Source organism: Lepeophtheirus salmonis, chromosome 5, assembly GCF_016086655.4.
Source record: "Lepeophtheirus salmonis chromosome 5, UVic_Lsal_1.4, whole genome shotgun sequence".
NCBI classification, from domain to species: Eukaryota; Metazoa; Arthropoda; class Copepoda; order Siphonostomatoida; family Caligidae; genus Lepeophtheirus; species Lepeophtheirus salmonis.
In genome coordinates, this window is record NC_052135.2 from 24,417,494 (window position 1) to 24,440,510 (window position 23,017).

Consider the following 23,017-nt stretch of genomic DNA (forward strand, 5'->3'; position numbering starts at 1 on the left):
AGGTATATATACCTACATAATATGTAATTCAGAAACTACGTAACAATATGTGAACATCATCATGTGATAAAAGCTATTTTATTGATAGTTCCTATCTCTGCTCTCCTTTCTTTCTTATCTCTGTGAATGATATGGATATAGGTTAATTTTTTTCTCCCCTACACAAATATCTTTTCTGATCGGAACAATCAAAAAGTAACTTTGGAAAAGTTTGAGGCCTCTCAGGACATTTTAGTTTTATCAAACATCATACCAAATAATCTTCCTTTTGCAAATATTTTTTACTCATTACATCCTATTTGGGATGCAGGTACAAGAGGCCAAAAAGTGGCCAATTTTGAGCAAAAAGAACCATTTTTCTTAAGTCAGTTTTTTTACTTTCCCTAGCAGAAAATGTATTTTTATTGCATGAGAAAAATATTAACCAAAAAAAAAAAAAAAAAAAAAAAAAAGAGATTTTTTTAGGTATATACTAAATTTGTAATATATATATGTTTTACATAAAACGAATTAAGGGGAGTTTACACACCTATCAGACGAAAAACGAGATAATACAAAGGCAAAAAGTGTCCAAATAAAATTTTAAAATTCCTTTAATCTTAAATACCAATTTAAGTAAGTTAAATTTAATATGTTTATGTTTAACTTATTATAATTTTTTTTTTTATTATGTACCATTATTTGAAATATACATACTTTTTTGAATAAATTAAATTTTGTTCCAATTATCGATATAAATACTATTATTTATCAATAATCCCAACTGCACCAACTTGTTCCACCGATGGGCAAGTTTGCTAAAAAAATTAGCAACAATAAAATTGATGTTATAGCTAAATTACTATTGAAAACTGCCCAAGTAATTCACTCTCTTCTACACATTTTTCTATTACGGTATTATATACTTACGTAGCCAATACCCATATTATATTTCTACATATAAAGTAGGCATCATATGCCTACTTTATCAAAAAATGAATCCAAAAGATTGTTGTAACACATTCCCAATTAACAAATTTATTTTATGCACACAATATCAATCCCTCAGCACGACAATAATAAATGATCCATCCTAACAATAATATTAACACCTGTATATTTGTTTTAAAAGTGAGTTAGTGTAGTACTTGGAACACGTCATTGCTTACAAAATTATTACAATATACAAACTTAAAATATATTTACATTATACATAATAGGTACATAAACAATACACATCCATCACTGCAGAGCCTCTAGGCGTAAATTTTGTGGGGAGGGGACTTAGTTAATTTATTCAAATTAATTGGGTGAAGGATTTTCTAAAAACATTTTCTTTATAATCTTTTCTTTTAGGGTACACTTTTTATAAGGAAAACTTGACCTTTTTGTTTTCAAAAGGATATTTCTTGATGATCTTAATAACTTTACAGAAAGAGCTATAACTATATAAGTAAATACATCTGCATAGGTACATATATGGCCAGTCAACACGAAAATAAGCTAAAATGATTTTTCTTAAAATTGAGCGTGGATTACTTTTATACGAACAAATTACTATTGTCAACTTTTATCAAAAAACTATTCTTATTAAGTCTTTGAGTGTGCCGGCAATTGCACTTAAAATTGCTAAAATTAATCGTTACAATATAAGAATGATAAATTGACAGATTTCGTATGAAAGACCATATCGGGACCAACAAAAGTATCATAAATTAAATAAAGTTTTTAAACTATATTTAAAATTCTTGGGTATCTTAAACCATTCCACAAATTTGAATATAAAGTCTATGATTGACTCGAATATGTCTATGAAATATTTGGCTCCATGAATATATGAAATAAAAAAATAAATGGGGATTTACTCTTTTTCTTGTATTTTCTTCAAGATTGTCTTTATGTTGACACACAACTCATGTACAATGTATTAGCTACTTAGTACTTACATATACAATAATCTGTCTTTCATTATTTCTACTCAGAGCGTAAGGTTTCTTCTATGTTATGAATAAATTATATCATCTTTGAAGGAATAAACAATAAATGAATGGACCTACTAACTACATACATTGTAAACAGGGAAAAGAAGGCCTGAAATCACAGAAGAAGAAGCCCTTTTCACTTATATAGCAGTCAGTAAGAGCGTTTTAATAAAGTAAAAAGGATTCAGATGAGATAATTTTTATAGGTGGAAAGTGCAAGACTTGGATTCAAGCCCATATTTTGAAGACTTATCACCCCTTCTAGTTTGTTGTCAAATTTGTTCAAAAGAAAAAAAAATTCTATCATTTTTTGTTTTGTTTTCACAATTGTCAAATTTAGAATTTTCTCTACTCAAAATTGTATGACCCTTACAAAAAAATATTTATTGTCAAATTGCATAAAAAATGATCTCTTCAAATTTGTCTACAAAGTAAATTTGATAGTTAGTAACTACTTCATTTGTGTGACCATGAAAAAACAATAAGGATCACTCCAAGGAATGAATAAATTAATCTATACCGGACTGAAGTACTCTTATTAAGTTGTTTTTTTAGACCGATCCAACACTAGTTTACAAACATTGATTCATTTGAAAAAAAAACTCAGGGTCAAATTAACCATAGGAGGGGCTATTTTGAGATAATATTTAGTAAAGGTTTTTCATTTAGCAGGGAATTATCCTTCATTGGAATCTGGCGAAATTCCAGGATAAAACTATTACTGCAATTTTCTTCAGATTCTATGTAGGAAAAATAAATTTTAAGCTAGTCTTCGTGACAGATTCAAAATTAGTATATATTTTCTACAATAGAATAAGTTATAATCATGGGCATTGCTAATTTGTTTCCAACTCAAATATCTTTGAATGACTTTATTTAAATAAAAAAAAAAAGAAAAGTCAATACACAAAGCATTTGCACTGTAGCATAAATCGTTAAAACGTTTATCTGTAAAATATGCATTCAACTTTTTATGTAAAGAATTAAAAATAAATACAAGTACGTGTTATGAAATAATTAAATATAAGAATTCCCGGTGAATATTTTGTTATTGGAAATTTCTTGTGTGTATAAAACCCCGAGAATACTGTAGAAACCCCCTTCATCTGACGATATATTATGTCGATAAGGAACAGTGATAAAACATGAATTTGTAAAAAAAAAAGAAGTATTCGAGCCAAGAGTACTGTCCCCATAATAACACATGGTGGTGAAAGCATATTGTTATTGTATGTTTCTCTTTCAGTGGCACAGGGAATTTTGTCATGGTTCAAAAATTATAAAAAAGGAGGATTACATGACGAAAACGTACAGGAATCTGCTGAAAAACTCCATCGAGACTACAACTGGACGTACCAGCAGGACAATGATCCTAAACATAACTCCAAGGTAGTAAAGAAATGTTTTAAGTACGATGATATCAGCATCCTAGAATGGGTAAGTAGGAGTCCTAACCTGAATCCAATCGAGAACTTGTGGCGAGAGTTGAATAGCAGTGTGATTTCTACGAAACTGATGAAGGAAGAGTCGGCAGACATTCAACCGGAGATATACGGGAAGCCAGTATACAATAGGAATAGTACAGAAGCAGTCATAAAAAACAAAGGTTATTGACTATTAAGGAATACTATTGTGGCTTATCCTTAGATAAAATACCCAGTGAGTTAAAAGATTCTTGAATTGAGCTTTTTTGTCATTTTTTCATTTGTTGGCCACATTTAATTAATAAATAAACTTGTAAAAAATGCATTAGTTTCATCACAAAAATAATAAATTAACAAGAGGACAAGTATATATACACCTATAAGATGCATCTTTTAAATTTAATGCTTATCAAACGCGTGGGAGGGGGCCCTACTCAAATATTTAAGAATATAAGAGCGAAATGGAAATGTCACAACTTTACAAAACTCCAATTTTTCATTATTTCCTTTCTTTCTCCCCTTTCCTAACTTTCCATTCAAAAACCTAATAATGATTATTAATTAATTGTGGATAGCAGTATGTGCGTGTCTTGGTTATATTACTAGGTATATTTAGTTTATAAATTACATGACTTATGTAGTAGGTACGTACGTAGGTACATAATATGTACCTTTATAATCCTGTCTCTTAAACATGAAATCCAAATGAACATGAATTATTAATAAATATATTTAGAAATAAGCAAGTTTATAATTTTTGACTTAATGATAATCAACAAGTACATTTACGTACTTATATAAGTAATTCAAACAAATGATTTTTTGACGAGGATGAACACTATTAGGAACAATTAAAAATTAAACTATGACTTGTATGCCCATAAGACTGATCCATTTTTTGGATTAATGTTAACCTTTCCGCCTCCAAAAATACTTTTTCTGCATGAGATCAATAAAAAATGAAAATATGGCATTCTGGGTTGAAATTGACCATTTTTAGACCTCTTGTAACTCCCAAATATGATTCCATGAGTACAAAATTGTAGTATACAAATTTTTTTCAGTTTTCTGTTTATTACTTAAAAATAGTTTGCACATTTTTTTTTGATAATTTCAGGTGTCTAAGATGTACTCCATTCCTCCTAATCAGTGTACTGAACGTTGATTGGTTTAATTCAGATTATTTTTTGAAATATGTGAAGAATTCCTAATAATTATTGAGTAATACTTCCGTAGGATGGAAATATTGGCTGATTACCAATTGATACTACTCTTTTTTTTTATTATGAAAGTTTGCGTTATGTAATAAAGGTAAAGACGTGGACATAGTAAAATTTAACCAAAAGGTGAAGGGATATTTGTTGGAGAAAAAGGAGGAACTTTATCCTAGATAAAGTAGGTAAAACGCAAATCTTTGAGCACTTAAATGTATTTCAATTGTTTAGGACAGGGGGAGGGGGAAGATCAATCCGAAAATGGGACACACACAGTTTAATAGGAAAAATATGTAACGTAAACTTACTTTTAGAAACTGGGACTTTGTTATTCTTTCAATATAAACTGCGACTACCAGTAACAACTAAGAGTGAAAGGATGACTTAAAAGTACTGAGTCTTTTGGCACCTTTGTATTTATTAAAAAAATGACAATAAAATGACTTTGTTATAGTCAATTCTCTTGTTTACTTCATCTACATACATACAAATACTCTTATTGAATTGAGAGAGAAAAGCTATCCCTACACAACTGTTCTTCTCCCTACGTATGTACTGGCTAAGGATGTATTCAATAAGACGTAAATACTAGTGTTGGTTTCGTTCTAGAAATCCTAGAGCGGGTTGAGACTGTTAGGATGGGACCGAAATAATTCTGTCTTTTAAAGAATTTCAGTCTGAATCGGTCACAAAGAATAATTTGGTCTTGACGGATTCAATAGAGGAATTGTTGATAACGTAGTGCATGTTTCTCAATTGTAAACATTGGCACACTAACGTCATATCAATTTAAATGTATTGCATAAATCCTATTTATTCTCAAAAATCAGGAAAGGGGAGAAAATTGGTTCATGGATTGAGACCTAAAAAATCGATCCACGATTTGAAAGTGATTAAATTTCAGCCTACGGTCTGGGATCACATTCTAGACCAAAATATTGATGTAAGTCGGTCTAGATTAATCCCTTAAGCCCATACCGGGAAAATTCAGTTTTGGATTGAATCTCAACACTAGAGTATACATATAGTAAAAGTTAGATAACTCAAATTACCATATATCTCGAACTGAAGAACTCGGTGTCTTCCAGTAATGTATCATAAAACGACACAAAGTTTATTGTACAAATGGAAGAAAATATCAAATTGTAAGAAACTTATTTTGAATAGGTATTTATCTCCCAACTTATAAAACAATGTTGAAATAGTTGGCAATTATAAGAGGATATATACTTAAATTAAATTGTGTTTCAATTATAACGATGCTCACTATTGTTAGTAATGGACAATTGCTACGGTCTCAACGTCCCCAAGATATGCCTCAACTTGGTATATGGATGGGGCAAGTTGTTGTCATCAAAATTTGCCAACATTAGAATTAATGTTAAAGTACCATGGATTTTGATATGTAGGGATGTTAATATTAGCTAAATTGCGATGAGCTTGAAAAAAATAGTTGTTGGTAAGCGAGCAAGGATCCCTATAGTTTTGATAGTGATTATGACATACTCACCCCATTTTAGACAATATTTCCATCCCTAATGCCATGATTTGAAACCGATGAGTAATAGACCAAAAAAAGAATTTCTTGTCAACTTGCCCCTCTCTTCCTACATTTTTCATAGTACATAAATTTTCCATATTCTACCTATGTATGTAGAATGACTTGCAGACTCTTAATGGATGCTGATGTTACTCTACATTTTTGGAGATAAATAAAAACGATAGTGTACATATATGGAAGATAATATTAAAGTTTTCCTTTTTGTTAAGGAATGGGGGATATCAAAGCCGTTAATAGTTGGTAATATAAGAGATATATTGCCCATATTTCTAAAGAAATCAACAGGTTACAAGTGCTCTTTCTGTATAAGTATATGTAGCTCTAAATTATAATAACACACCAATGTACACACTCAGCCATAATTGCCAAATTAGTAAAAAGAGAGAGAGAGAGAAAGACAGTCCACTCATTATTAGTTATTATAAAATATGTACAAGGCTACAGTGATTAAATATATATCCCTTAATTTTTAAAGCTATGTTTTATTTGACTAGGTATATACACATATTTATAAATAGAAGGTGAACGACTTTTGCGTGTACTCAAGCTTACCTGATTTATTGCTTATTTAAATCCTCTAGAAGGGAAAAATAAAGAAGACAGTTCTGGAATTTTTTTTTACTGCTCTAATTAAAGAAATAATTAAAAGCTTTAATTTACAAGAAGGGACATAATATAATATGACAAGGAGTTAACTTACAAGAAAGGGAAAAAAGGTGTCATTTCTCAAAGAAAAATAAATTTGTGGTGCGTCAACACTAAAAATAATATTATACAAAAATCAAGAAAAGGAGAATATCCCAATACATTTTATTACGTCATGTATACGATTACTTACTGCCCAATATTTCAGAAACATATTGCAGTGAATTATAGGCTTTGGCTCCGGTACACACAAAGTCTAACTTGTTCACGGAATGAAAATAATTCGTCAAAGAATACATATGTAATTCTAGAAAAATTATTCTACCTTACTTTTATGTTGACGGGCTGCATATATTATTATTATCATTTTTCAAAAGAGTTCTTTTGTTCATTAAGAAAAAAATCAATTGTTGATATATTAATTATTATGATGCATTGAATCAAAGGACCTTGAATTAAAGTGCACTATTATTCATATTATCAATAAGACATGGGTACCTCTTGGCAATATGAGACAGGCATTGAAAGCGTGATAATTATATAATTTATAAAAATTTGTATGCTTATAATTTATTGATTGGTACTTGATTTCCATAAAATATCTTTTGATTTGATAAAAAAAATAAATCAATAATTATTATTTTATACTGCGCAAACTAGGGATTCTTATTTCCTGGGAAATTGTCCTTCAGCGATATATCGGGAACCCCAATTTTTAACTTGTAAGATCTGAGGAAATTCGAGGGTAAAATATTAATTAACAATAGTGTTCAATTCGAGCATTAATCAGACTCGAGACAAACTAGATTTGACTCAAGTCGACAATTTTCTGAAAATGACTTGAACTCGCCCAAAATATTTATTTGTAAAAATCTATTATACTTTTTAACTCAAATTAAAATCCTTACTTTAAATATTCGATTAATGATTAGTTAAATTTATAATAAAACTGAAAATGAAAGAAAAAACTACAAACGTTCCCTTTTGATTAATAGAAACGTTGATATTGTATTAAAAGAACTAACAACCACATTCAATGGTTGAACTCGGCAGAACTAGAAAAATGGTATATTGTCCTTACACGCACTCAACTAGATGTAAAACTTGAACTCAATAGAACTAGAAAATAGGTATATTGTCCTAAATCGAACTCAACTTGATACGAATCTCAAACTCAACCGAACTAGAAAATTTAACTCGAATCCAACACTAGTAAATAATAAATATTTTATATTTACCGAAAAAAATATAAATTATAAGCTAGTTTTATGTATCCATAAATTTATGAAGAATCACAAATTAATCTATCTTCCATGCGTTATGGACAAAGTACAGCGTGTATCAACGAATCGTCAATAAACTTTTGGAAAAGCTTCATTTACTTTAAAAAAACTTTCCCCGTAATATCATCAGGTAGAGCAATAAAAACAAACAATTCTGATACAACAAATCTATTCTTCAGATAGATCAAGAACAACTGAGATGGAGACCAAGACAAATAAGGAAATGAGTTATGACGAGATCTCCGGCATCATTACCAACTCCAAGAATCTCATTACCAAGATTAAAAAGCATAAAGACGACATAAATACCCTTCAATAAGGGGGGGGGGCAAAAAATCCTTAAATCTGGTCCTTAAAAAGGTGGAGTTATTTTAATTAAATAATCATATGATGGTTTGTTAAGGATAATTCGTTGATTAAGCCATTTTTGTACGATGCACATTATTTGTATTGTAGCATAAATCGTTAAAAACAAACATTATCTCAAGTGAATATTGAATATTTTATTAAAATAATTAAATAAAGGAAATTTTTAGTATGAAATAATAAAAGGGAACTTTCCCGGTAAATATAGTTTTCTTAGGAATTTCTCGTATGTGTAAAACACGCAAAATCCTGAAAAAGCGAGATCTCCAGAGGGAGGACGAGTAATCCTCGTAAATATGTATTGAGCTTGATTTCTAAATATAAAATATGTTTGATTTGATTTATAAAAAAAAATTACATGCTTTTTTTAAAATTATTTTATGTTGGATAAACCCATTTAGTACAAAACTTTCAGCCAAAAAATTTCATAGTAACCTCGTCATATCAATAATATATAAAAAAGAAAAAGGTCAATTTCACAGTCGATTAGTAATTATTTTATTACTAATATCTGTTTCAATTTGTATAAATTGATATTATGTATTATATTTTGAAAAATAAAGTATTGGATGTGCAGTAAAAAAAAGAAAACATCTCGGATCTTGACTTGCTCAATCATTCATAAAATGAGATCTTAAATATTTTTATATACTCTATTCCGCATGAAAGAAGATTTACAAATGAATCAAACTTTTATAATAGAAGTAACCTTTTTAAAAATAAAAAAACAATGATTGAAGTCGATTAAATAATTAAGATCATAATATTTTGTCTTAATATCTCTTCTTTGCTCACAATATATTGATAATAAAAACCTTGGAGTTGTAGCGGTGACTATGATTTTTCTTTGGGTGGGGGATTTGGCTAGTTCATAGTATTTTAAATTGAGGTCCCAATTTTATTTAAATATTTTATTTTTCTGTAGAAGTTTTAAATCGTTTTTTGTTTGTATACAAAATTAGACCTTTTTGACATATTATTTCTTTACAACATTATTATTAGTGTTGGATTTTGGTCTGAAAATCCTAGATCGGTATGAGACTGATCACTTTTAGTAGACCAAAAAAATTCAGTCATTTTAAGAAGTTAGGTCTGAACTGGTATCAAAGAAAAAATTGGTCATCATCGGCTGAAAAGAAAAAAAATTGTCTGGATTGGTCTCATTTAAAATTAGGTATGGAATGACTTTATACATGAGTTGTTGATGACGTCAAGTGTGTTTTAAATTGAAAAGATCAACGTGCGATGACGTTATATGATGCTAAATATGTCATATATGTGTACAACTCATACATCAGGCGGATAGGTATAAAATCCGTCCATAGATTGAGGCAAAAAAAACAAAAAAATGGTCCTCAATTTGAAAATAAAGGATTTGAGTCTAGGTTCTAAACCAAAATATCGGTCCAAATCTGTGTAGAAAACTTTAATTAATAAATTAGATCTCAACACAATTAATTACATTTTTTGAGAAGTCTGACAACATTTACAAATATATATAAAGTGTGTCAACTCAAAGTCAATCTGGTACAAAAATAATTTCAATAACGAATTCCCTTTTCATTTTGTAAACTTATATACGTACATACATGTGTGCGGTGTCTAACACTGAACCCTCGAAATTTTTTAAAAATAGTTAAATAATTATGTCATTTTTAAAGTGGTCGACGAATTAATTTATTTAACATAAAAGATGAGAGTCTTAGACACATGTCTATTCAATATGGCCTCCCATGTTCCCCACTATCAACTCCAGCCTGTAACGGAACTTGCTGCATGACTTGGCAATGAAGCTCTGGTCGAGGTTGGCTCAGGCATTCTTGAGGGCAGACTTCAGCTGGTCCTTGGACTTGTATTGGAATCTCGACAGCATCCGAAGTCAAGCGCCGAACAATCAGGCGAGTGGCTGGCTTTTTCTTAAGCATGTTGAGAAGAATCTTCGACCTTGCGAGGCGTTTTTCCTTGTCTACAGGCTTGAGGACTTGACAGGGGGTTCTCTTGTAGACCTTAAGGCCAAGCTCTTTCTGAACTAGCCGATCCATGGTCCTTCTGCTGACGTTGAACTCCCTGGAGATGCCACTGAGGGTTACCTTGCCTCTCTTGTCCTCGACAGCAATCATTTTCACGGCAGCAACCATTTTTTCTGACCTTCAAGGCCTTGACTTAGATCTTGTCGTCGCCTCAGGAGTCCCTTTGGCTACCACACTGTAAACGGTGGCGCGGCTGCAGTTCAGAACCTTGGCAATTTCAGTGGGGGGTTTTCCCCGCGCGGAAAGTTTCAAAATTGAGATTCGACGTCTCTCCATATTATCGGCTGTTGTTTCACTGTTGCTATTTAGATTTTGCTGGAGTTTTGTTTATAACTAGTCAAGACCCTTGCCTCAAAGTATAAACCGGTTTCAACTCAATAAAATCGCGAATATGTGCATAACGTAAAATTTAAAGGAGTGTTCAGTTTTAGACGCGCACACCTGTATTATACATAAACGACCCAATATTTGATTGACTTATTATTTCGGTCAATTATGGGCTTTATATTCAAATTAATCTAAACATTTTTATATACTCAAGAAGGATAACTAAATTTGTGAGCCTACATTTGATTTACAAGACTTTATTAAGCTCCGATATGGCCTTTTAAATGATACAATCATTGATTATTTTTTTCTTTTAATTGCATAAATTTTTTTTTGCGAGTTCAAGCGTGATTTGTGGTGGAACAAAAGGATAAATGTGAATGAATAACTTATAAAAGAAATTGAAGAACATTTGTTAATAATAATAGTAGAAATATATTTTCAAGGGTTTTCCTATCTTACTTTGGCGTGGATGGACTAAAATGTGGGGTAACCATCTTAAACAATAACCAGAAAAAAAAGTCCTTTTTAATTTTTTTATTTCATATATACATACATGCCAATATTTTATAGACATATTTGAGCCAATTATAGTCTTTGTATTCAAATTTGTGGGATGAAATAAGATACCTAAGAATTTTTGCTATAGTTTCAAGCCTTTATTTGATTTAGGATACTTAATTTGGACCCGATATGGCCTTTCAAATAAAACATTTCAATTTCTAATTATTTTATTGTGATAATCAATTTTGGCCACTGTAACTATAATTTGTGACACCTCTTAAGGGTTTATAAAAATAATTTGGAGATAGAACTTGATGAATATTTGTCGAAGGAGACAAATATAAGAATCTTTAGGTCTTGCTTTTGTGTTGACGTGCCCCATATTATATATTTGTCATCAAATTTTTTGTTATGGGAAGGAGCATACTCCTCGCAATGACCTTTATCCTACATATATTGCACTAATGACCCCCATTTCTTTTCAAAATATAATCGTTGACATAAGACCCACAAGGCAACACAGTTAATGATGTTACAATAAAGGCGTGTTTTTCGATTTTTTTTTTGCCTTTTCACGTGAGTTTCATCCCTCATACGATCCCTTGATTATTATAATTGTATGTATTATATTATGTAGGTAGATACATCCCCCAGCGCAAAGAGAAATCCGTGGCTTGAATGAATGTGAGGGGTAGGAACATGGGAAATTACTCTAATAAACATACGTCGAGTGTATATATATATTTAAAATAAATGATGTAATTGGAACAACGAAGGAAGGTATTAAAGAGAGAAAAAGGGAACAGTTGTGGGAATACATATGTAGTAGTATATCAATTCACTCATTCAAATGTGTTAAGATTAAATATTAAATACGTATATTAGTGCTGCTTCGTATACCGGTACTATAGATAGAGTTGTATAAATTATGACGTGCCACTAGGCTAAGAAAAGAAAACCGAAAATTTGGAAAAAAAAATAAAATTAAAGTTCATATTTGGATAATGCAAAATACATGTTTTTAGTCTGAGTGTTCAAATTATTAGATCTACGATTTTCACAGCGTTTTGAAAAATGCCTTCACAAATAATATCAACTTCTCTTACTATAATACATTTAGGCCTGTAAGTCCTAAGCCTTTTTTTAGCGAAAGAGTGTTTTCTGTTGTTAACAACCCGAACAGTGTTTTTATTTTATTTTCTAAAGCAACTATCATTATCCTTTCATTCTTGAGGATATAAGTGTAACCACGAGTCCATATGTTCATGAATGAAGGAAAGTAACACTGGGTATTTGCTGGAGTTTTATAAGTAACTGTTCGCGTTGGATTCAGAGTCGAATTGAGGATGGACAAGGAAGTAATTCCAGCCAATATGTCCTTCCTAGATGCGGAGTTGGATTTATGTTTATTTTCTTTATCTCACCCCTCCTCGAAGCTAATTTCTTGAAACGTCATGAAAGCTAAGCTGCAGTACTCCAAAACATTCTGCAAATTGTCAGAATTACCAAGTTGGTTTGGGCTTTTTTGTTTTTTCGTTTTTTTTGCATATCGGCAGGTCATATTTATTATAACTATATTGTTAGGTTAGTAAATCTTGAGCTTTTTCGGTATGAATTTGAAGAATATTTAAGAGGAGAGCAGCTCAGCTGTCATGGTGTTTTGTTGCACTAGCTGCGATGAGCTATAAGAGGCAGGAAATATACACAAATTCCACTGTTTGCCCCTTGCGTAGTCCGGCATTACTCCAATGTTGATCCTCAATTCTAATCGGAGTCCAACGCACTAATAACTCCCCAACAGCTCTTCAATGTTACTCTCAGTAATTCATGAGCACATGCACTAGTAATTTCTTTAAATTTGGATGTTTTCTCTTCAATAATTGAAGAATTATGAAAATAGCTTTAGAAGTTAAAAATAGACTAGCATGCATTAAAGATCATATTTAATACAACTCTAACTATAATTATACCGTGTATTGAAGTATTTAAAAGAATAATGTACTGTATTGGTATTAGAACCAGTAATAGCAGTCCCATGTATCATAAATACATTGGACTGCCGATGACGTAACCCCCAAATTTCGTAGTCCCCCCCCCAAAACAAAATTTCCTTTACAAATAAATGCAAGATGGGAAATTCTCATTTGCAAAAATAAACGTCCTCTAGGCCCCTTGTCCGTCACTCACCTCAAACAAACATCTAAACATGACAATGAAAATATGTAAGTATATTTGTTCTCAAATATTTATACTAGATTATCAGCTCTACTTTACGGCAAAAAAAAAGAAGAAAGATTTCATTACTAAAAAGAGGTCAATTGTGTCCCAAAAATATCGTTTGTCAAATAGCTTACTAAACTCCCACTTGTAATGAATAATATATATATATATGTTATTTGGTATACAGAACATATTATTATACGTAATATTATGTACTTAAATTCAAGTAAATTTTATGTATGTATGTATGTTCATCTCATATACATATATTTATGGTTTTTTCTTATTAAGAGTCTCTACAAATATGGTTAGATCTTCTTTCATAATTATAATTTATACATACATTGAACATATATACTTATATCCTCACTGGGTTCTTAATTAAGGTAGCAAAAACATAATTTATTTGTAACTTATTCGTATGTATGTAATTTAATGAAAAATCTCCATTAGTGGTTTCACACCCACACAAGACATATGTCAATGTACGTACATTGTACATCGACCTCCATCTGTTTGAGATAATTTTGTAAGTGTAAGTGCTGTTTTGTATACGAGTAGGGGTGACTGGGAACATTTGACACACAGGACAATTGCAACATGCTTTTTTTTCAAATCAAACATCAAAAAAGCTTCAACCACAAAATGATCAATACAATTTCATAATATAGTGCAAATTAATGTGACAAAAAGTTAATAATTTTTGCCAACTTTTCTTTGATATATTGGATAAAATATCCCCTGCTACAAGGACACGTTGGATTCAAATACAATTTGTGGAAAAATCACTCACCAATATAACTTTTAAACGGATTCAACAAGGTAAAGAGTTATTTAGGTATATTGTGTTAAAACTTTGCGAGTATAAGTCAAACCATCTTGGAGTAATTGAGCCAAAAACAAAAAGCAGTTTAACTGTCCATGGTTTCCCTTTCTACAATGATATTGGGATATTAACACATTTGAAGCGGTATTACACTAAAAATGTATTAGAACCGAAGCTTGTTGCGATGATACCCAATAAACATATTGGTAAAGAAGCAAAAATCAATGTAAGAAAACCTCTTTTATGTATAACCAAGCTTAGACATTGAGTGGAAAATGAGTGATGTTCTCTTTTTGTTCATTTTGAGCACCTGAACGGATACAAAAATGAAAGAATACCACTAAGAATCATTGAACGGCGTTCATTTAGCTGTTTATACTTTAGTACCTCTTACGTTGTGTTTTCCAACTTTTTTTTTGCTCTCCTTGACTCCGTACAATTTACAAGTGGATTAAAATGGCCTTTTAGCAGAAATTTTTAAACAAAGACATTGTGAATCAGCTTTTCCTAAACAGCAAATGTTTCCCTTCCACTTAATTATTTACTATGTTATTATTTGCAACAATTTGCATAAATGAATTGTTAACGTTTCTTTAAAACAAGATTTTGGAAGAATAAAAAGTCAAATCTTCCTTTTCTTTTCAAGATTTTTTTTGTTTTGCAGGGGTCTAGATCAAGTGCCATCCTCTGAAACGAGTTTAGGTCCAAGTATTTAAACATAACCCTATCAGATAGTATATTTCTTGGATGTCAAAGTCATTGTTTAAACTCTGCTTCTATCTAAGCAAGAAAATAATTAGCCCTCGTTGATTTCCAAACATTATAGAGCCATTCATGGCAATTCATAGGTTAGGATGGTTATATACCGAATTTGGGATGAAAATATCTATCTATTTGTTGGGTTGTAAATTCTAAGAATTTTTTAGCATGCAAGTTAGTTTGTTGTTGGCAATTTGAATTACTGGCCATGTCCATCCTTGATACGGTGTGGGACTTGCGTTTATTTCCTTAATCTCGCAGCTAGTTTAATGAAACTTCATAATCTTCACAAAAATTCTTCAAATTGTCAGGGTTACCATGTTAATGTTGGTTGCTCTTTTTTTTTACAACCCTATCTATATACTGCCTTTACTATTTGCAATATTATAGTATATGCATATTAAAATGCTAATGATTGCAAGTCTTGAAACACCCTAGTCGCATTGAGAAACCCATCCATATGCATAATACATCTTGCACAATAACATGCATATTTCTACACATAGATAATAAAATCACTATAAAGCCATCTTTCTTTCTTGATGATGTTAAATAAACAAATACGGAGTTAAATAAATGTTAATTTATGCATTTTCCCTACTTTTAATTGAAGATAAATCCCTTAGTGGAGCATATAGCTACAAATTTCTTACAAAAGAAGATTTGTAAGTATGTTAAATATATATTACGTACAGTATACCTAGGGGAGAAAAATATATATACATATATGTATGTACACACATTGTATATAATCCTGATATCCTTGACCAAGAATCGTGCCCAAAAGATAAATAATAGAATTCATGAATTATAATTAAGCATTTTTTTTATTAACAAAGTTCTCACTTAAATGTTCCTACCTAGGTACTAAATACTCGTTCATGATATTAGAAGCTTTTCCAAGAGTAAATTAAAAAGAAAATAATCCCATCAAGTACGTACCTACCAACCAATAATAATAATAATAATACATCCTTCTTTAAATATGTAAATGATGGTGATAAGGAGAGGGGAGAGGGATGTGGGCAGATACTGTCATATAATACATTGTTTATATTTCTACATAATTAAATATGTTATATCTGAACGTATAACCAATCCTATTTGTCATTATAAATTTATTGGAAGCTAGCCAGAGATGGATTCTCTCTTCGTTAGTATGATGTTACATACATACATATGATTCTTAGGGACGGACGTGAGGGGAATATATTTCAAATACTCACATCAACCTCTTATGTGTCTAAGTACATACCGTACTTTTTGTATCCATGTACATTGTGCAGGACTTGTGTCTGTATGAAAATTATATAATAGGGCTGTAATCGCCCTTAATTTGGAACTATAAAGCGGTTTCATACCATTTACGGGTCGTTTGTAAACGCTTTATATCTTAAAACGCCCTCTATAAGACATCATTAAACATTTTTTTTTGTTTAAAGTAGGTTTCTACGCCAGGTTATCAATTTAATTAGTTTAGTAAAGCTTTAATTAATTATATTTCATGCACAATAAATGTTAGCCATCGCTCTTGATATAGAAATAATTAAAATATATATTATTCTTATAGATATTGGTCAATCCTAGGCATTCTTGAGCATGCAAGTTTTTGTTGTTGACAATTTCAATAGTTTTATTTTATTTTATTAAGATATCATCATTAGAGATGTGAAAGGTGTCTAAATCCTCGTGAGTCAATAAGAAAAGTACATATTGGCAAGTTTTGATAGACGACATATCTTCTGACAGAAAGATATCCCTAGTGATGAAAAGCCAGTGCAATTTTTAGCTCGCCCGTTTTTTTTGGGGGGATTTGGAATTGATTAATCTGAAGAATGAATTTTCTTTTCCTCAGCTGTTTTAATTGTTATTTAACTCCTGAATAGAGAACTTCCTTTTCTATTACATTCAACACCTGATTGAAAATTTATGTGTCCTCATAAAAGACAGAAAGTAAAACTGAGAATTGGTTACATTATTTGAACTCAGAGTAGAATTGAGGGTTGACATTGCCAATGCCCTTCCTTGTTTCCTTCCCCCCCTCCGCTCTCGTTGCAGCTGCTTCTAGCGGATGTAATAGAAAATATAATGCCAACTATGCTGCTCTTCTCTATAACATTCTTCTAATTGTCAGGAATACCATATTGATTTAATATTTTTTAACATGCCCAAAATACCAACGATTTCCATAACTGGATATCATTATCAAAACTATAGTGCTCATTTATCGCTAATACGTTTAAAGTTTCAAAAAAAATAATAATAAAAAATAGGAGGAGTAATTAATAAGAGCACTAACATCTTGCATGTGCCCAGCATAGACTTTTTAAAAAAATGTATACTTACGAGGAACCCCTTTCACATATCTAGTTATCATTATTCTTCCATTTTTGAGGAGATAAGATATAAATATACGAATGTTGCAGTTAAGCTGCTCTCTTCCAATAATATACGTGATTACCATTTTAGTTCTCGGATTATATTATTTTTATAAACTGAAAATGCTTATGATTTACATGCCTGCACATCCACGTGCTTTTTAAAATTTAAAACCTTCTCACAAATAAAAAAAGAGTGTTCAAACCCATTATTTTACCTTTCAACTATTATTATTAAATGATAGGATATTCAGATAAAATTAATATTTCAAAAAATATTTATAATAAAGTTGGGATTAATTAAAGAACCCCTTTGGAGTAATATACTTTTTTTAAATTAATCAACTTTTTAAATATAAACGACAATGCTTTCATAGAGTTTTTAATTTAATAATAAAGTATTCACCGTACTTTTTAAATTTACTCTGCATTCAAGTGTACATTTAATTACATATTTGGAAAAGGAGAAGGGAATATTACCTCACTCACTCACTCAGAGTTACATCTACATAGGTAATATTAATAACACTTGGGAAATATAAGTACATAATAATTGTACAATGTACATTTATGTTACAATTGGCAAACACATCCTTTTTTCATCCTTTTAACATTTAAAACATTCATAATTTTCTCCTTTATTCCTTCAAGTAATAAAAGAAAGCGTTTTATCATTGTGTTGAATCAATCCAATATTATACATTCTTGTACAATTTACATTTATGGCCCATAAACACAGACGAAAGCTGAAATGATGTATCTCAAAATTGAGTATGGATTACATTTGTATTTTTCGACAAATTATCGTCCATTTAGATTAACAAATTATTCTTTTTAAAGCTTTGGACGCATTGCAAATTCCACTTAAAATAGCTAAAATTGGCTATCCCAATAATAGAAAGTGAAATTAATAGATTTTATGTATTTGAAAGGTCATTTCGGGATCCATATAAGTCTCTTAAATCTAAAAAAGTGTTTGGACTATAACTACAATTCTCGCGTATCTCAACTCATACCACAAGTTTGAGTACAAATCCTGAAATTGACTCAAATATATCTATAAAATATTTCGCAGTATGTACTACTCTGATAAAAAAGAATCCGCAATTTTGTAAATCTGAATTCAGTGCTCCAATTTGTTTTTTTTTATGTTGATACACATGCTCACTAAGTATGTTAATAATATCGGCCATTTTGAATTATTGGTTGTTGCTTTTTTCAACTGATGTAAAGGTTAGACGTCTCTTGGTGTACTCCACAATTTTCTATCATTTAAAAAAGATGAATTAAGGGTAAAATTGTGAGAAAAAAATTTAAGATTGCTTATTCTTCAAAAGTAGTAACTTTGACGAAAAAAAGCTAGTTTTCTTTTTTTTCTATTTTTAAAATACTAGAATATTGTACATCTTTTTATCTGTCAAAAAAAAAAAGAAAAGAAAATTGAATTTATTTTTTGAAAAGCACAAATATTTAGTAGCTACATAAATCTGTAAATGCATGCTAATTTTTCCTTAGCCCTATAATACAATATGTATCCATCATATTCAATACATGACTTACTTTTCAAATCCTCGATTTGAGCCATTACAATTTTTTGCATAAAAAAATTCATACATGCCCTCACAAACATAAACTCAATGGATTATTAAACATGTAAGAAAATGTGAATTTCTTATTTGTGACCTTTAAATGTTGCCAACGTATTGCATCATCAAAAAGTGCTGAAATCAAGTATTTTTATGAAAAATTAAAAATCTTATTTAATAAGGGTTAAATGGAGAAAATCATTCATTTATTTTGTATAGGTAAACAAAAGGAAAAACTGCTTATTTTGAATAAAAAACAAAATCTCAATTTTTAAACAAAAACTCAAAAAGCAATTTATTTTCATAAAATGGACTAGGATTCTAATTTTAAGAAATGAGACAATTTTGACAATTTATTAACCAAGTGGATATTATTGCATTTTTGTTTTCTATTGATAGTTTAAACGCCATAATATACGTATCATGACAATACTGGTTCATCCATAATCTACATAAATTGATTGATTGAAATTAAAAATGAAAAAAACCACAAATAATTAATAGGATTTTATTTTGTTGATTAGTATTTATTCCTGTTAATAAGCCACTACAAATGTATTGGTTTTAATCTAACTATGTATATTAAAAGACTGATTATATAAATTGTTGAATCATGTATAGTAAAATGCCAATGTGTTGATGATATAAACTGTTGAACTACGCTTATGAGCATGTTTATAAATAAGTAAAACTAATTTTGAAGTGAATCTGCGGAACTAAAAACACGAAAACAATTTTAAAATGACAAGTTTTTAATAATTTATTTTACAAAATGATTTTTTTGACTAACAAAAATTGCAACGTATATAACTCAAAATTATAGTTATTATAACTCTGAGTCTTCAGAAACTCAGAGTAATTCAAATTGTCAAATTTATCTTTTGGAACATCAGAGTAATTATTATACTTAGGTGTAAAAGTATGTTATCCATATTAGCATAACATTTGTGGATGTATGTAGGTGGTGAACCTATGTAATGAAGATAACTCTACTTGGATTGAACAAAAACAATAACAATAAAAGCTATATATTATGTATGTAGATTGTAGGTATATCTATATATAACTACGACTAGAATAATTAAGACATATTTTACATATTTATATATAAGTAGGTACATATTAATTAGTGTTTGAATACATGTAGATTTTTTTGCTTCTCGTAATGTTGTATGGTAAACATGTACCATTTGGTTATCAATGATGAAGAGAACAACAATTTCTTAGCACCATTAATCAAACTTCCTTATATACCTAACATTTCTACACTTTTTTTTTTTTTTTTTGATAAATTACCAGGAGTTGGTTTGATTAAGACACGACAAAATTTAACACAACTTAATAACATATGTCTGCTATTGTTTAAATATATTCATAAATTATAGCCTTTACTAGTTTTTTTCCACACAACCCGTGATAGGATACAACTGTTCCTTTAGCCAGATACGGTTGCAACCGTAGGGATACAAATATATAGGTGCAATGAGTTGCAAAGTTAGTTAAATTTAAATTTCACCTCTTAAAAAAGAGAGAAGAGAAGATACGGAGAAAGAAAAGAGTTGAAAAAGAGAGGAAAGTCATAGTATTAACAAGTGGAAAAAAATTAAAATAATTAAAGTTCCCAATCAGGAACTTAATTTTTTAAATTCATTTTGAGTTATTGTTTTGACCACTCATTTAATCAATTCAATTATCTTAGCTGATGTACAAAACCAAAGAGTAGGATTAACCCTGAATAGAGCAACCCTGTTCTTTAAACCAAGAAGTTTTCTATCTAATCTCTTTTTATAGCAGCTGAATTCTGTTTCGCCAGCTTTATATTCAAAAAGACTTCTGACTCACAATGATAAACTGTCATCCAAAATAACTTCTTGGTGTTATATACATACTACTTTTTCTATGGTTGCAACAGTTTCAAAAATCAAATCCGAATAATATACATGCTTATCGGAGCTATAAATATAAAAATTAATAAAGAGTAAAATATACCACGAGTTTATTAAAGTACTTGATGCAAATGGCCCCTTTGTACTCAGCCCTACAATATCTCAAATTTATATACAATGAGTTAGGATTGTATTTTTATAGTGTGTGCTAATAGCAATATAATCAATTAATTCAAAATGACTTTAGTCACAGCAAAAAGATGAAAAACTGACTGCACTATTACAAAAAGAAATTACGTGTACTCCTTAAAATCAGAATTTCAAAATCCCAAAAAAAGTTGAAAAAATTTCTCTCTCCAATGAAAAACTTAAAAAAATAAAAATAATAATGATACAAATGAGAAGTTATTGACAAAGTTTTTCACTTTCTTGCATAGATAATAGTTGTTTATAAATTATGACTTATATACAAAACAAAGGTTAAAATACATTGACCTATGAGTGACTATACCACACCCACTAATGGATATACGTAAGTACAATAAATATACACATTAGTGTTGAGACTCGGTCCAAGACATAAGTTTTCTCGATTCGATTAACTGATTTTTCTAGAACAATTTGAACTGATATTTTGGTCCAGACCGCAGACCGAAATTTAATCCATTCAAATCGTAATTCGTCTAGACGGAGTTTTTATCTATAATACCTATCTAGACCAAATATTTTTTCAAGACCAGTCCAGGTCCAACTAAAATACCGAATTAGTTGGGTTCACTAAAAATAATAACTGTTTTAGATCGGTCTAGAATTTTCAGACCGAAACCCAACCCAAACATTTATCTATTTCGATTGTACTTTGTTTCTGTTTTACAATTTGGATGACCTGATAATGCCTTTAAAAGAAGTACATTCGTTCAAGGTACTCAGTTTCATTAAGAACCTTTAATTCACTATAATTAAATAGTGTTCATAAATGCATAGTTAAAAGAGAGAGAAATAAACGGCCCGTTAACCATTCTTGGAAGATGAAGTAAAAAATGAAATAAAAATCACCAGGGTCAACCACCAAATAATGGTCACTCAAAATTTTCATCAACTATTATTATTATAATGTTTTATTACGAAATGTTAACATTAAGAAGAAGAATGAGGATACTCGTACATACATATGTATAAAAGTAGGAACATCACAGACCAAATGAGGAACTCCGTCATTAAAACTCATTCAAGACCTTTGAAATAATATAGATAGTAACCAACATACTCACATATACTTTTATTTTAAATGGCATTTATTTTGATTGATTCTCTTGTAGTCACACCATCATCTTATTAAGCGATTACATAATGGAGATACAGAAACCATGAAATAATTTTGTTTTAATGGGCTCAATTGCAAAGATTATTTGTATATACTTTTATGGAATTTATAAGATGAATCGACACATTTTATTCTCTATGTATAAAAAAAGGATAGCGTATGTTTATCACCGTAGAAAAATATGGAATACATATAAGTGATCCATCATCCTAATGACCATTATTAGATGGTATTTTGAAAACACATACACATGTATGTAAAGGAATGGACTCGTTATCATATAAAAGTACATAAAAAAATATATATTAAATGTCTATTTACACATGATCAAACAGCGAAGGATGTATGTATTACGGTTGGGCTTCGGTCTGGAAACGCTAGACTGGTCTGAAACTGTTGTTATTTTTGTTGAGACGAACTATTTTGGTCCTTTGGGGGTATTTTCAAACCACATTGCCACTTAGTGGGATTAACTGGACACCACATAGACTTGAATAACGTACCAAAATGGCATAAATGACGTCATAGGGCTGTATGGGACAAACGTTTTAATTGAATGTTTTCTAAAAAAACACAGCATCAAGTAAAAAATGGAATAAATCTTTAAAAAGACGATAAAAAGGGTTAGCCTTAAATTTAAAAATATAATTTATGAATAGGTAGATTCATGGTCGTTCCTGTAGAAGGAAATATACATTTTGTATATGTACTTAAAATAAAATT

General features: G+C 30.1%; 1 protein-coding gene across 7 annotated transcripts in view; it reads right to left on the minus strand.

Moving 5' to 3' along the window:
* The window catches only part of LOC121117229 (uncharacterized), a 91,873-nt gene that overhangs the window by 63,179 nt on the left and 5,677 nt on the right, over nucleotides 1-23,017 (minus strand). For 3 of the 7 annotated variants that reach the window (XM_071888453.1, XM_071888447.1, XM_071888451.1), the window contains exon 1: nucleotides 910-1,101. The exons of 3 other annotated variants lie outside the window; for them this stretch is intronic. In XM_071888453.1, coding sequence (XP_071744554.1) covers nucleotides 910-924 — 15 coding nt within the window. In that variant the 5' untranslated portion in view covers nucleotides 925-1,101. Of the gene's footprint in view, nucleotides 1-909; nucleotides 1,102-4,907; nucleotides 5,088-23,017 lie in introns of those variants that run through there. One more of the 7 variants, XM_040711595.2, reaches the window with a different exon arrangement.